The following is a 14,535-nucleotide window of genomic DNA, read 5'->3' as shown; positions in this document are numbered from 1 at the left end:
CTTACTGGGGTCTGACACATAACGGAAAATACATTAAAGACAAAATACTTTACAATTTACAAACATGCACATGCAGTGTGTGTGTGTGTGCATCTATCAGTTACACATACATATCAGTACATACACATAACAAGTAGGTCACATGGGGGAGAGGCGTTTTGCCGTGAGGTGTTGCTTTATTTGTTTTTGAAACCAGGTTTGCTGTTCACTTGCGCTATATAAGATGGAAGGGAGTTCCATGCACTCATGACTCTGTATAATACTGTACGTTTCCTTCATTTTGTTGAACCGACTGGGAATACAGATATGCATCTGTTGCTCACAGATGCCTTCACATAAAAAGGTAGGGGCGTGGCTCAAAAAAACAGTCCGTATCTGGTGTGACCACCATTTGTCTCATGCAGTGTGACACATCTCCTTGGCATTGAGTTGATCAGGCTGTTGATTGTGGCCTGTGGAATGTTGTCTCACTCCTCTTCAATGGCTGTGCGAAGTTGCTGGGTATTGGACAGCGAACACGCTGTCGTACGCGTCGATCCAGAGCATCCCAAACATGTTCAATGGGTGACGTGTCTGGTGAGTATGCAGGTCATGGAAGAACTGGGATATTTGCATCATCCAGGAATTGTGTACAGATCCTTGCGACATGGGGCTGTGCATTATCATGCTGAAACATGAGGTGATGGCGGCTGATGAATGGCACGACAACGGGCCTCAGGATCTCGACACGGTATCTCTGTGCATTCAAATTTTCAGCGATAATATGAAATTGTGTTAATTGTCCGTAGCTTATGCCTGCCCATACCATAACCCCACTGCCACCATGGGACACTCTGTTCACAACAGGGATTCATCTGTGAAGAGCACACTTCTCCAGCATGCCAGTGGCCATCGAAGGTGAGCATTTGGCCACTGAAGTTGGTTACGAAGTCGAACTGCAGTCAGGTCAAGAACCTGGTCAGGACTACGAGCACGCAAATGAGCTACCCTGAGACAGTTTCTGACAGTTTGTGGAGAAATTCTACAGTTGTGCAAACCCACAGTTTCATCAGCTGTCCGGGTGGCTAGTCTCAGGTGAAGAAGCCGGATGTGGAGGTCCTGGGCTGGTGTTGTTGAAAATTTTCTGCGATTGTGAGGCCGGTTAGATTCTCTAAAATGATGTTGGAGGCGGCTTATGGTATTCCTGACATTCCTGCAGCCAGCATGCCAATTGCATGGTCCCTCAAAACTTGAGACATCTACAGTGGGGAGAACAACTATTTGACACACTGCCGATTTAGCAGATTTTCCTACTTACAATGTAGAGGTCTGTAATTTTTATCATAGGTACACTTCAACTGTGAGAGACGGAATCTAAAACAAAAATCCAGAAAATCACATACATCAGAAAAGCAGAACTTAATATTTGGTACAGAAACCGTTGTTTGCAATTACAGAGATCATACGTTTCCTGTAGTTCTTGACCAGGTTTGCACACACACACAGCAGGGATTTTGGCCCACTCATCCATACAGACCTTCTTCAGATCCTTCAGGTTTCGGGGCTGTCGCTGGGCAATACGGACTTTCAGCTCCCTCCAAAGATTTTATACTGGGTTCAGGTCTGGAGACTGGCTCCAGGACCTTGAGATGCTTCTTACGGAGCCACCCTTAGTTGCCCTGGCTGTGTGTTTCGGGTCGTTGTCATGCTGGAAGACCCATTCAAGACCCAGCTTCAATGCTCTTACTGAGGGAAGGAGGTTGTTGGCCAAGGTCTCACGATATATGGCCCCATCCATCCTCCCCTCAATACGGTGCAGTTGTCCTGTCCCCTTTGCAGGAAAGCATCCCCAAAGAATGATGTTTCCACCTGCATGCTTCACGGTTGGGATGGTGTTCTTGGGGTTGTACTCATCCTTCTTCTTCCTCCAAACACGGCGAGTGGAGTTTAGACCAAAAAGCTCTATTTTTGTCTCATCAGACCACATGGCCTTCTCCCATTCCTCCTCTGGATCATCCAGATGGTCATTGGCAAACTTCAGATGGGCCTGGACATGCGCTGGCTTGAGCAGGGGGACCTTGTGTGCGATGCAGGATTTTAATCCATGACGGCGTAGTGTGTTACTAATGGTTTTCTTTGAGACTGTGGTCCCAGCTCTCTTCAGGTCATTGACAGGTCCTGCCGTGTAGTTCTGGGCTGATCCCTCACCTTCCTCGTGATCATTGATGCCCCACGAGGGGAGATCTTGCATGGAGCCACAGAGGGTGATTGACCGTCATCTTGAACTTCTTCCCCTTTTCTAATAATTGCGCCAACAGTTGTTGCCTTCTCACCAAGCTGCTTGCCTATTGTCTTGTAGCCCATCCCAGCCTTGTGCAGGTCTACAATTTTATCCCTGATGTCCGTACACAGCTCTCTGGTCTTGGCCATTGTGGAGAGGTTGGAGTCTGTTTGATTGAGTGTGTGGACAGGTGTCTTTTGGACAGGTGTATTTTATACAGGTGTATTTTATACAGGTAAGGAGTTCAAACAGATGCAGTTAATACAGGTAATGAGTGGAGAACAGGAGGTCTTCTTAAAGAAAAACTAACAGGTCTGTGAGAGCCGGAATTCTTACTGGTTGGTCGGTGATCAAATACGTATGTCACGCAATAAAATGCAAATGAATTACTTAAAAATAATACAATGTGTTTTTCAGGATTTTTGCTTTAGATTCCGTCTCTCACAGTTGAAGTGTATCAAATACTTGTTCTCCCCACTGTATGTGTTGTGGGACAAAACTGGACATTTTAGAGTGGCTTTTTATCGTCCCCAGCACAAGGTTCACCTGTGTAATGATCATGCTGTTTAATCAGCTTCTTGATTAAACAGCATGATAATCTTGTCAGGCGGATGGATTATCTTGGCAAAGGAGAAATGCTCACTAACAAGGATGTAAACAAGGAAATAAGCATTGTATTCATTTTTGTATATTTCAGCTCATGAAACATGTGACCAACACTTTACATGTTGTGTTTACATTTCTGTTCAGTATATTTGTATCTTGACACAAATATTAATGATGCCCTATAAAAAAAGACACCTCTGCAGACTGGTTCTGTTGGCTCATGTTTGTATACATAGCATGTTAACTTGAGTGTATGACCATCCTCCAACTACATTCTTCAACTATTTTGATTCTGTAGGTGTAGGAGTCCATTTTTAGATGTCAAGTCATTGATCACACCCAGGGTAACCACAGTGGAGACGTTCCAAGCAATAAACTGCAGACGAGCCAACGTCTTGTCTGTTGCTTTTCCTAATAGCTGTGGTTTCTACACCACAGTGAAGTTTACATTATAGCCTATGGTGATGTAGTAACCAGATCAACTCAAATGTATGGCACAAATAAGAATGCAAAATAGTCACCATAATAACTGTACTGACATGTACAGCTAGCTCTCAGCTAACTGGTGCCCCCGCACATTGACACTGTTACTGGCACCTGTATATACTGTTATTTTTTACCGCTGCTCTTTAATTACTTGTTACTTTTACTCTTATTCTTATCCGTATTTCTTTGAAACTGCACTGTTGGTTAGGGGCTCGTAAGTAAGTATTTCACTGTAAGGTCTACCTACACCTGTTGTATTCGGCGAATGTGACGAATACAATTTGATTTGATTTGAAAATAGTCTCTGTCCTTCAATGAAAGTCAATACAGTTCAGTTTCAAGTTCAGGTAAAATATTCCAAAAATGTAATCCAGGAGGGAGAAAATGAAAATAAAGCTTGATCTTACCAGTTCAAGCTGCACAGTTCATAAAAAATTGTCCAAAGTAAATACACACAGTAAAAATCACAAATGCTAAAATAACAATAGTTATGCTGAGGGGCCAAAATACAGTTTAAAGTTTTGAACATGATACACATCACTGTTGTTAGGCTTGCTATGGAGAGCTACAGAGTAGTTGATCGAGCCTCTTAAGTATCTTGGCTGGGCCTTTCCACTTAGGAGCTAGTTTAGCCATGAAACCAGCATCAGCATTGGACAGTGGGTCAGATCTGATTCACTCCAGATCATCGTACTCAAAAGCAACTTGTTGGCGTTCGGAATTGTAGCGACACCCCTGTTTTACTTGAGTTTTGGAGACGTTGGGTCTAACCTGCACCAGCATGTGCTGTTGCCTTTCAAGCAGTGAGTAGGCATTCTGCACAGGATCAAGTGACTTGCTGATGAGCCTCATCAAGCGGACCCTTTAGCTTCCGTCCGAGGGCGATTTCTGCAGGTGTGAAACCTGCTTATTCCTGCCAGGCAGAGTTGATGGAGGCAACCAGCTGTCCCAAGTGTTGTGCTTGTCCTTCACGAAGGATGTGATCATGGTCTTCAGCATGCGATTTCTGTCAGATTTGTTTGTGGATAGTACGTTGTAGTGAGCTTTTGGACTACACCCCATTTCTGGCTAACCTGTTTGAGAAGGAGGGAGGTGAACTGAGCTCCTCTGTCCGAGGCGTTCCCTATCTGTTAAATATTTCATCAGTGAGAATGGAGGCAATCTTTGGGGTTTTTCGCCTCTCTTATGGGGAACAATTCATCCCACTTGCTACGGTAGTCAATGACCACTAGGAGGTACTGATGTTTCCTTCTGCTTTTGGTAAAAGGCACACTCCCAGCTTGTATTCTGGCTCTTTGATTGCAGTAGACTGTAGATGACCCGACAGCTTAGTCAGTTGAGACTTGTACTTCTGGCAAGTAAATGCACCTCTTTGTGTATTCCGATACATGCCCTTCACATCTGGCCAGTAGACGACTTCCAGCACTATGAGTAGGGTGGACTGTTGTGGAAGTATCTCAAGAACTGCTCTCTCATCCCCTGTGAGAGAAACAGTTTAAACGTCTGACCTTCCTGTCCCACAGGGACGACCCAGAACAGATACCTATTTTCAATGGCATAATTGATGTGTCCATGTCTTGGCTTTCTGCCCTGGACATACTTCATAGTAGTCTGCACCTCGGGGTCATACTGTTGGGCTGAAGCTAAGTCAGACTAGTCCACAGGGAGTGAGCATTTGTGACTGCTGGATGCTTGGCTGACGCAGACCATGGCTTGCTTCTGTATTCCAACCAGGGCATGAGAGAGAGCATCCGGAACAATGTTGCACTTTCCTTTTCTGTAAGTGACATGGAAGTCAAACTTCTGTAGTCTGATCGTTCATCTTACCATTTTCAATTGGCCATTGGATGGTTGAACACCCAGGCCAGGGCTGAGAGGTCCATAACGAGTGGTCCATAACGACCTCAAACTTCCTCCCTTCAAGGACATCAATATTCCACCGATCAAATGATTGCTAGGTACTCTATGCTCAGAAACAGAGTAGTTCTTAGCAGGGTTCAGTAGTCTTGATCCATAGGCGATAACTCGCTCACCGCCATCAAACTCTTGTGTCAAAACAGAACCAAGACCAATGTCATTAGCATCTGTTTACACTTTGAAGGGCAGGTAGAAGTCAGAGGAGAGGACCACTGGTACTTTTGTTAGGGCCTCCTTCAAGTCCTCGAAAGCCCTCTGGCACATCCTTCCTCTTCAGAGCATTGAGAGGAGCAGAGTGATCTGCGTAGTGAAGGATGAAGCGATAATACCATCCTGTCATACCTAGAAACTTCTCCACGTCCTTGACTGACTTAGGTGTTGGAGAAAACTGGACAGTCTCAGCCACCACATGTCCAAAGAAGGAAATGCTCCTCCGGAACAAGTTTCACTTCTTCAGGTTCACCATGAGTCCAACTTTATGCAACCTGCTGAACACAGCTCTCAGGTCTTCCAGGTGTTGTTGCTCTGAGCGGGAGTACACCATGATGTCATCAATGTATGCAAAGCAACACTTCCCCTTCACATTTTCAAGGGCTATTTCCATGAGCCTTTGGAGCGATGCTCCAGCATTTTTCAAACTAAAGGGAAGAGCGAGAAACTCAAATAAGCCCCCCGGAGTAACAAATGCCATCTTCTGGATGCTGTCACAGTCCATGGCCAACTGCCAGTATCCGCTCTTGAGGTCGATAGTGCTGAATACTGTTGTTCCATATAAGGACTCCAGTATTTCCTGAATTTGAGGCATGGGGTAGGCGTCAGAAGGGTTCTTCGCATTGATGCTTCTGTAATCAACACAAAACCTTGTTCCTCCATCCTTTTTCCTCACAAGCACTACAAGTGAGGCCCAGGGGGATGTAGAACGTCTGACCTTGCCACTGCTCCCCATGTCCCTGATCTGTCTGTCTATGAACCCCTGCTTCTGCAAAGACACTAGGTAGGCCTTCTTTATGGGGACCTCATCAGCTCTTATGATGCAGTGAGAGACAAGAGTAGTGAGTACAACAGAATTTGTGAAAACAGTGGGCCACTCATGCAACAGGCAGTCAAGTTGTGCACAAATCTGTGGGCTGGTGTCCACTACACTAACTAGCTGCTGTATTGGAGCTTCAGATTTCTCACAAGGTGACGTGGAGACATTGGCCCATAGATTCGTGCACAGCTTAAAAGCCTGTTGCATGAGTGGCCCACTGTTTGCACAAATTCTGTTGTACTCACTACTCTTGTCTCTCACTGCATCATAACAACTGATGAGGTCCCCAAAGTCACCTTTGAAAAACAACTCTAATTTGTTGTGTGCTTTATGCACATAAATATGATGTACGAACTGCAAACCACCCTTGTTTAATTGTTGAGTTCACCATTCACTCTCTCAGCACACAGTTCTCTCTCACCTACAGTGCTAATTTCATGTGACATTTAAGACAAAGAAATGATAGAGACTAATAATGTTTGACATTCACTTCAGGATGCTAAGTTAAACAGTCACATCCCTGGTGCTTGAGAGAATAAAGGTTCTAGAGCAAAAGCCATGAAATTCCTGATAAAATCTTGACTTTTAAAACCATTTAGGCAAATGGGGTTTTTCTTGCATTTTGGGGGGAGCAGTTGTTCTATTTGTCATTGTGCACAGGTAATATATATGCATGATGGTAATTAATATGTAAATACATAAAGAGTTAAGGACTAATCAAAACATTATTCACAAGAGTACCTCCGTTGAACTTTCACCATTTGAATGAGGGCATTTCTGAGGAATACCCTTGTGCAAATATGTTCCTTGATGGAGACAGAAATTTGGCACCGAAATAAATATTGTGTGAGAGCAAAAGTAAAAAAATCTCTAGAAGAACAATATGTTACCAATGTTTTATTTTCATACAGCAGATATAAGAGTGCCAAATATTACATCCTATAAAATTCACGCAGTCTCTGTCACGCCCTGACCATAGTTTGCTTTGTATGTTTCTATGTTTTGGTTGGTCAGGGTGTGAGCTGGATGGGCATTCTATGTTACATGTCTAGTTTGTCTAGTTCTATGTTTGGCCTGATATGGTTCTCAATCAGAGGCAGGTGTTCGTCATTGTCTCTGATTGGGAACCATATTTAGGTAGCCTGTTTGGTGTTGGGTTTTGTGGGTGATTGTCCTTGTTACTGTCTCTGTGTTACTTTGCACCAATATTAGGCTGGTTTGGTTTTTGTGTTACGTTTTTGATTCGTGTTTACTTTGTTTCATTAAACATGGATCGCAATAGCCACGTCGCATTTTGGTCTGACTCTCTTTCACCTAAAGAGAACCGTTACAGTCTCCCCCCTTTCAGTTGACAAGATATTTAGGAGGGGTTTTAAATTTAGTTAGGGGTTGACATAATTGCTACGCGAATGACATTCAATTATCTGCTATATGGACCATCAGGGGTATCAGCCATCTGGAGCTCCAACAGCTCCAACCGAGTTAAAACAGCCCTGTTCACACTAATTTCCCCTTGTTTACCGTCTACAAAACCATCGCTTTGTGACATCTGCCATTATGTCTCATGAAAGCGTTTTCTATTTTCATCCACCGTTATAGAGGAGATTAATATCATAAACATGAAGGAAATTAATAAATTATGTTTGATGCAAATGTCATCAAAAAAAAATCCAGATTATCATTATTTACATTCAAATAGGGTTTCACAGTTTTTGTTTGACCATGTTTGTATCCTAATGTACTTCTAACAAAACATGTCTGAGAAATATGCCTACTGTTGGACAGGCATCTGTGTAAGAATACAAGGCCCATCTGTTTTCTCCTCCCAAACTTTTCTCTCCTGTTGTGAGTACATGGAAATGGTCTCAGTGTAACAATTTGTGTGATCAAATGTTGACAGAGGAGACGGAACAGTGGGTCGATGCAGTAAGGCTGTTTTGTCCGCTCTACCGCAATGAAACAAAAGAGGAAAACGTCACATCACCTTCCACAAATACACTCCTAAACAATCCATGCACACCGTTATGTTACATTACGTGTGCTTGTGGGGCCGCTGTCTTTTCAGAGGTAAATCAACCGGATAAGATTCCTACTTATCAATTTGTCCTTTTCGGGTAAGTCTTCATGGGGACAGGAACAGGGAAATATGCATGTGCTTCAAATGCATACGTAACACTTACAGGATTTATTTATTATTTGGATACCCATTACTCAACTAACCACTAAATTGTCATCGAGTAGTTTAACAATATTCTAAATGTAGAACAAAAAGTGTTGTTATTGATTCAAAAAATAAGTAGGGTATGCCCTAAGAACACTGGTAGAGCCATTCTCGCAAGTTCCAGAAAAATAATTTGCATGCATAGAATTCACATGGAATAGAGGGGCTCCTAACATCCCTTTTGTCATTGAGCCATACAAGTACAGTAGTTGACTACAGCCTGCATGCAGAGTCATTCAACTCAGAGAAGGCAAAGACGGACCCAACAGTAGCACCACACAATCAGACCAATTCTAACCTTTCTGACTCTTGCATTAAAGACAAAATGGGTGGACCGCCACATACTGTATACCCAGCGGCATACTCCCTCTTCTTCCTCGTAGGCTTCCCCGGCTAACTGCCTGTCTCTGTAGGTGGCATGGCTGCTAATGAAGAAAGGCAACAAGTTGGCTGTGTACCTGTCAATCTCAGACACTCCTCTACACTATCTCCGTGCTACTCCTCTACACTATCTCCGTGCTACTCCTCTACACTATCTCCGTGCTACTCCTCTACATTATCTCCGTGCTACTCCTCTACACTATCTCAGTGCTACTCCTCTACACTATCTCCGTGCTACTCCTCTACACTATCTCCGTGCTACTCCTCTACACTATCTCCGTGCTACTCCTCTACATTATCTCCGTGCTACTCCTCTACACTATCTCCGTGCTACTCCTCTACACTATCTCCGTGCTACTCCTCTACACTATCTCCGTGCTACTCCTCTACATTATCTCCGTGCTACTCCTCTACACTATCTCAGTGCTACTCCTCTACACTATCTCAGTGCTGGTGTGGATGGGGCTGGCCCTGGGTCGGCCCATACGGGACACCCTCTGTAGCCTAGTGTCTGTGGTGATGTACCATAGTTTCTACATTTGGTCTGATCTCCCCTGCTGCATCTCAGTGGATCGCTAACTGACCTTGGTCTACCTTCTTTACTGGGTACCGCAGGTGCGTACTGCAGTGGCAGTGAGCGCTTTGTTGTGTAGAACTGTCTATCCACATCTACCTTCTTCACCACATGGGAGCGCTGCAGGGCTTCTCCTCCTTTTATTAGGATCCCCATTAGCTGTTGCAAAAGCAGCAGCTACTCTTCCTGGGGTTCAACACAAAACATGAAACATAATACAGAATGACATAATACAGAACATCACTAGACAAGAACAGCTCAAGGACAGAACTACATAAAGGCACACGTAGCCTACATATCAATGCATACAGACACACTATCTGGGTCCAATAGGGGAGAGACGTTGGTCTACATATCAATGCATACAGACCAACTATCTGGGTCAAATAGGGGAGAGGAGTTGTGCTGTGAGGTGTCGCTTTATCTGGGTTTCTTTTAAATAAAACTGTAAAAATGGCTTTTATGCTTGCATGCTTGTTTGAAATTATTTTTCAGAATTGGGACCTGTAAGTAGCATGTCTTGTATACGTGTGTTACCTCACACTGTAGACAGTAGCCTCCATGATAGAGTAATTAAGGAACCGTATTTGCCGCAACATATTCAACTGATGCCTCGTGAGGCTATAATAGTACTGTACGCATGTTGTTTAAGCATCCACTACTCTATAAAAATGTTGTTCAAATGTTTTCTATGCAAACGTATAGCTATTCAAACCCTAACCCATATTCCTGTAAAGGTGCAATGCCTAAATAGTGTCTGTTAATATGAAGATATAGTATCCTATTTTCTACAACTATTTAATATGGAAAACCTAAGTATCTCTATGTACACACGCTGGATCATTGACTTTTATATGGAAAAATAAATATCATGAGGAAGTTCCCAATATGGCTTGTTCATAATCCTTTATCACACTGCAAACAATTATGTCAAGACAAGCTAAACTAATATAACCAGTCTATACTGTGAAACCAATACTGTAGGGAGAGAGCATGTAGTTAATGGCTCAACGTAGAGATTAGAACTATAGGTACAGTGTGGTCCACTAGACCTCTCTCTGTCTGTCATGTTATGGATTGAACTCAATATACATGTATATCTATACGGTAGTAAAGGTCTCAGGAAGCAATGGTTTCTTTTTCCTGTTTGTCTGAGCTCGTTGAGCAATCCTCTGAATTATAGTTCGTGTTGTGGGGACTGTGTCTGTGTGGAGAGTTATCGTTTGGGAGATACATCAGATAATGGTATGACTTTAATCTACATTAGAAGTACGGTCCAATCGGCTGCTCTCCTGTATAAACCGTGAGTATGGCTTTTTCTATGAAAAAAATCTGACTGATTCTTCATGGCTTTAGAGATGTCCTTGCTATGTTCCATATGCACGCTTTTAGGGGGATGTTTACTTTCTTGGGTAAATAATGCACAGTCTCGAAATGATTGTTGCTACACTTTAGAAATACATTTACATTTACATTTACATTTAAGTCATTTAGCAGACGCTCTTATCCAGAGCGACTTACAAATTGGTGCATTCACCTTATGACATCCAGTGGAACAGCCACTTTACAATAGTGCATCTAAATCTTTTAAGGGGGGGGGGGATTACTTTATCCTATCCTAGGTATTCCTTAAAGAGGTGGGGTAAATAGAAATAGAAAGTCATGTTGTGTTGTATTGCCTTGTTTTCCTAAAGGTAATGAATTTCACTGCTGGAATGGAGAATTTCAGCCTCACCACTACAAATGACTCAGACAAACCGTGTTATCCAGCTGACTACCCCGAGGAGAGGAAACCCTTTTTCTTTCTGTACCTGGTCATCATTATCATCGGGATTCCATCCAACTCCTTCTCCCTCTATGTGTCCTGGCAGCACATCAGACAGAGGAACGAGCTGGGTGTTTATCTGTTTAACCTGGCCCTGTCTGACCTCCTATTCACCATAGGTCTGTCTCTGTGGGTGGACTTGCATTGGCGCGGTGTCTGGCTTCGCGGGGAGGCTGTGTGCGTCATCTCTGTCATCCTCCTCTTTACAAACTTCTACACCAGCGATGGGCTGCTTTGCTGTATCGCCTTGGACCGTTACCTAGCTGTGGTCCACCCGCTGAAATACCCAGTCCTGAGAAGGCTGAACACAGCCATTATGATCAGCGTGGCTATCTGGATGCTGGTGATCTCCTTCAACGCGGCCACAATCACCTGGATAGACTCGTACGACTTGGAGGTCTTCGACATGTACCCTCTGAGGGACAGGCTGGTGCAGGTCAACTTGACTCGCTTTGTCCTGGGTTTCCTGTTTCCTGTCCTGCTGGTGTCGTTCTGCTGCCGGGGCATCTGTGTAGCGGTCCGCTCCAACCGGGCCACGGAGGAGCAGGAGAGGAGACGGGTGTCAAGACTCCTGGGGGTGGTGCTGCTCACCCTGGGGCTCTGCTACGGACCCATCCACGTTATTATGCTCCTGTGGGATCTTCTGGAGCACTGTCGGAGACCCTCCTGGCTTTTCCTGCCTTATAAGATCAGCATGGCCATGTCAGCCCTAAACAGCCTGGCTGACCCCTTCCTCTACTGTTTCATCACCAGACTGGGCAAGGCCAACATCACACAGGTGGTACACTTCCTCCAGGGGAGGAGAGAGGGGACCGGTCAGGCGGTGGTGTAGTGTAGTGATACTCAACCACAAACCAGAACATTGGAGGAGTTAAGAGAGAGACTTATACTGTTTTGTGAGTGACAAATATTGACTCGTGCTTTGTCAAGACTCCATTCCAAAATGTACTATGTGAAGGACTGTTAGATTATACCAACGTAGATACATACTGTGCTGTGGTTTGGATCATCGTGCCAGGCTATCACTACTAAGACGTGTTTTTCTGAAAGGAACCGTTCAGGGCTAATGTGACTGCGTTCATCCCTCCTCGTGACACTACAGAAGGATGAACTTCATTCCACTTTCACTTCAGGTTTTTGTCTTGCTGTTAATACATTTACAGACTAGTGTTTCAGAGGAGACCAAGTGTACTAATAGCACCAAAAATAGAACTGGACCACATTACTCGGTCAGCATTCTTATTGGACCAAATCCTTGTCAAAACTGTCAACCTTCATGATGTGCCAGTGTTTTTGCTTATTCATGTCAAATGTAACACTGGCAGTAGAGCAGCATGTAAACTGTGGTATCGGAAGCCATCAAGTAGCAGCATTGGGAAAGCAGTGGAATCTCTATTTGTATGTATTTGGCACCCTCTTCTTGTCTATATGTGCAGCCACTACACACTGGAGGCAAAGACTCTAAAACAAGGTAAGCTGCCTGACAGCTGCTATCAACCAGAATCATGTAATTTCATCTGGATGATATACTGTCCCACAGGTTATAAATTGGCATTTTATTTGCCCCGAGGATATCCTCATACATTGTAGTGGCTGTGACCCCACTCTCCGAGGGTGTCTCAGGGGGAGTTGGGATATGCAAAAAACACATTTCCATTTCAGACATGAGTATAATACACACTTGAAGCACCCACCAAATGAGTATTATAGTGGAGTTGTGGTCCACTATAAGGCCACTATCATCTTGGTATACACTGAGTGTACAAATCATTAAGGACACCTCCTCTTTCCATTACATAAACTGTCCAGGTGAATGCAGGTGAATGCTATGATCCCTTATTAATGTCACTTATTAAATCCACTTCAATCAGTGTGGATGAAGAGGAGGAGACCGGTTAAAGAAGTATTTTTATCCCTTGAAACAACTGAGACATGGATTGTGTTCAGTGGCAAGAAAAGTATGTGAACCCTTTGAAATTACCTGGATTTCTGCATAAATTAGTCATAAAATTTGATATGATCTTAGTCACAACCATAGACGAACAGTGTGCTTAAACTAATAACCCACACATTATTGTATTTTTCTTGTCTTTATTGAGTACATCATTTCAACATTCACAGTGTAGGTTGGGAAAAGTATGTGAACCCCTAGGCTAATGACTTTTCCAAAAACTAATTGGAGTAAGGAATCAGCTAACCTGAAGTCCAATTAATGAGACGAGATTGGAGATGTTGGTTAGGGCTGCCTAGCCCGATATAACACCTTCTATTTTTCGGCCAAGATTTGCTCTGTTTAAAAAAAGAAGAGGAATCCTATTTCATATACAAACGGTTAAAACAGAAATACTTAAGTGTACCATGTTAATCACGTTTGTACTATTATGTAGCTATTCCTTGTTTTTGTATTACTCACAAGGGCAGGCACTGATTTGCTAGTATTATCAGAACCCATTGCCAGCTAGCTAGCTAACAAATACATGCTCTGTTTTTAAAGATACTTGTAGAAAGATAATCATCAAGACATAATTTGTATTACACAGAGTTGAACTCTCACTTACCCATGAAGAAGTGTTTTTTCAGCGCAAATTCCCAGCAGGGCTGACTAAATATTTGTAAACAATGACGTCAACAATAGATCAACGTGCGCAGTAGTTTCGCGCCTAGTGTGATTTGACACGCTCAAATTTCCGCGCGCAATAATGTCGCCGTTGACGCACGTCTTCCGTTTGATTTGGGTTTAAGAGAAACCTGAAGACCTTCTTGCTCCTGGTACAGACCACTGCAGCCACAGGACCCTGTTGATAAGATCAGGTTCCACACCTTCAGGAGCTGCCTCTCTTTCTCTCCCTCTCATATAGACACACACACGCACACACACTACGTGATTGTTGTGATAAGGTGTTTTATCATGTCTCGTTCGATCACCTTCGGACACTGCGATAAAAGACAGGCTCTATAGGATGATGGATGAAAAGACTAATCTTCGCAGGTGATTTTACTAAAACTGCTCTGGATTTCAACAGAGCTGAACGCTGAGAGGATTTTAAAGAAGCTGTTAGATAATGGTTAAAATACAACACGGAATATGTGAACTAGCGTTCTATAACCAATTAATCATCACTTCTTTATAAGGCAGCGAACTGCCACTACTGCTGACAAACTCGAATAGCCTAATTGACCACAATTTAAAGTGAATGAGTCTGGCCATTGATGCCTTGTGTCATGGCCCTATTCA

At 43.5% G+C, this 14,535-nt stretch overlaps 1 protein-coding gene across 1 annotated transcript; it reads left to right on the top strand.

Annotated features, from left to right (window-relative positions):
• The first annotated feature begins 10,663 nt into the window (after positions 1 to 10,663).
• Positions 10,664 to 13,277, top strand: LOC118362056 (psychosine receptor-like). Its single transcript, XM_035742262.2, has 2 exons — positions 10,664 to 10,778; positions 11,170 to 13,277. Exon 2 carries the CDS (start codon positions 11,173 to 11,175, stop codon positions 12,130 to 12,132), a length of 960 nt encoding a protein of 319 aa, XP_035598155.1. The 5' UTR covers positions 10,664 to 10,778; positions 11,170 to 11,172; the 3' UTR covers positions 12,133 to 13,277.
• Positions 13,278 to 14,535: the final 1,258 nt, after the last annotated feature.

Source organism: Oncorhynchus keta, chromosome 29 (genome assembly GCF_023373465.1).
Source record: "Oncorhynchus keta strain PuntledgeMale-10-30-2019 chromosome 29, Oket_V2, whole genome shotgun sequence".
NCBI lineage: Eukaryota > Metazoa > Chordata > Actinopteri > Salmoniformes > Salmonidae > Oncorhynchus > Oncorhynchus keta.
This window is presented reverse-complemented; position numbering and strand designations above follow the sequence as displayed.

What these genes read in the sequence shown, in the direction of transcription:
- LOC118362056 (XM_035742262.2), top strand. Translation starts at nt 11,173, where the DNA reads ATGAATTTCACTGCTGGAATGGAGAATTTCAGCCTCACCACTACAAAT.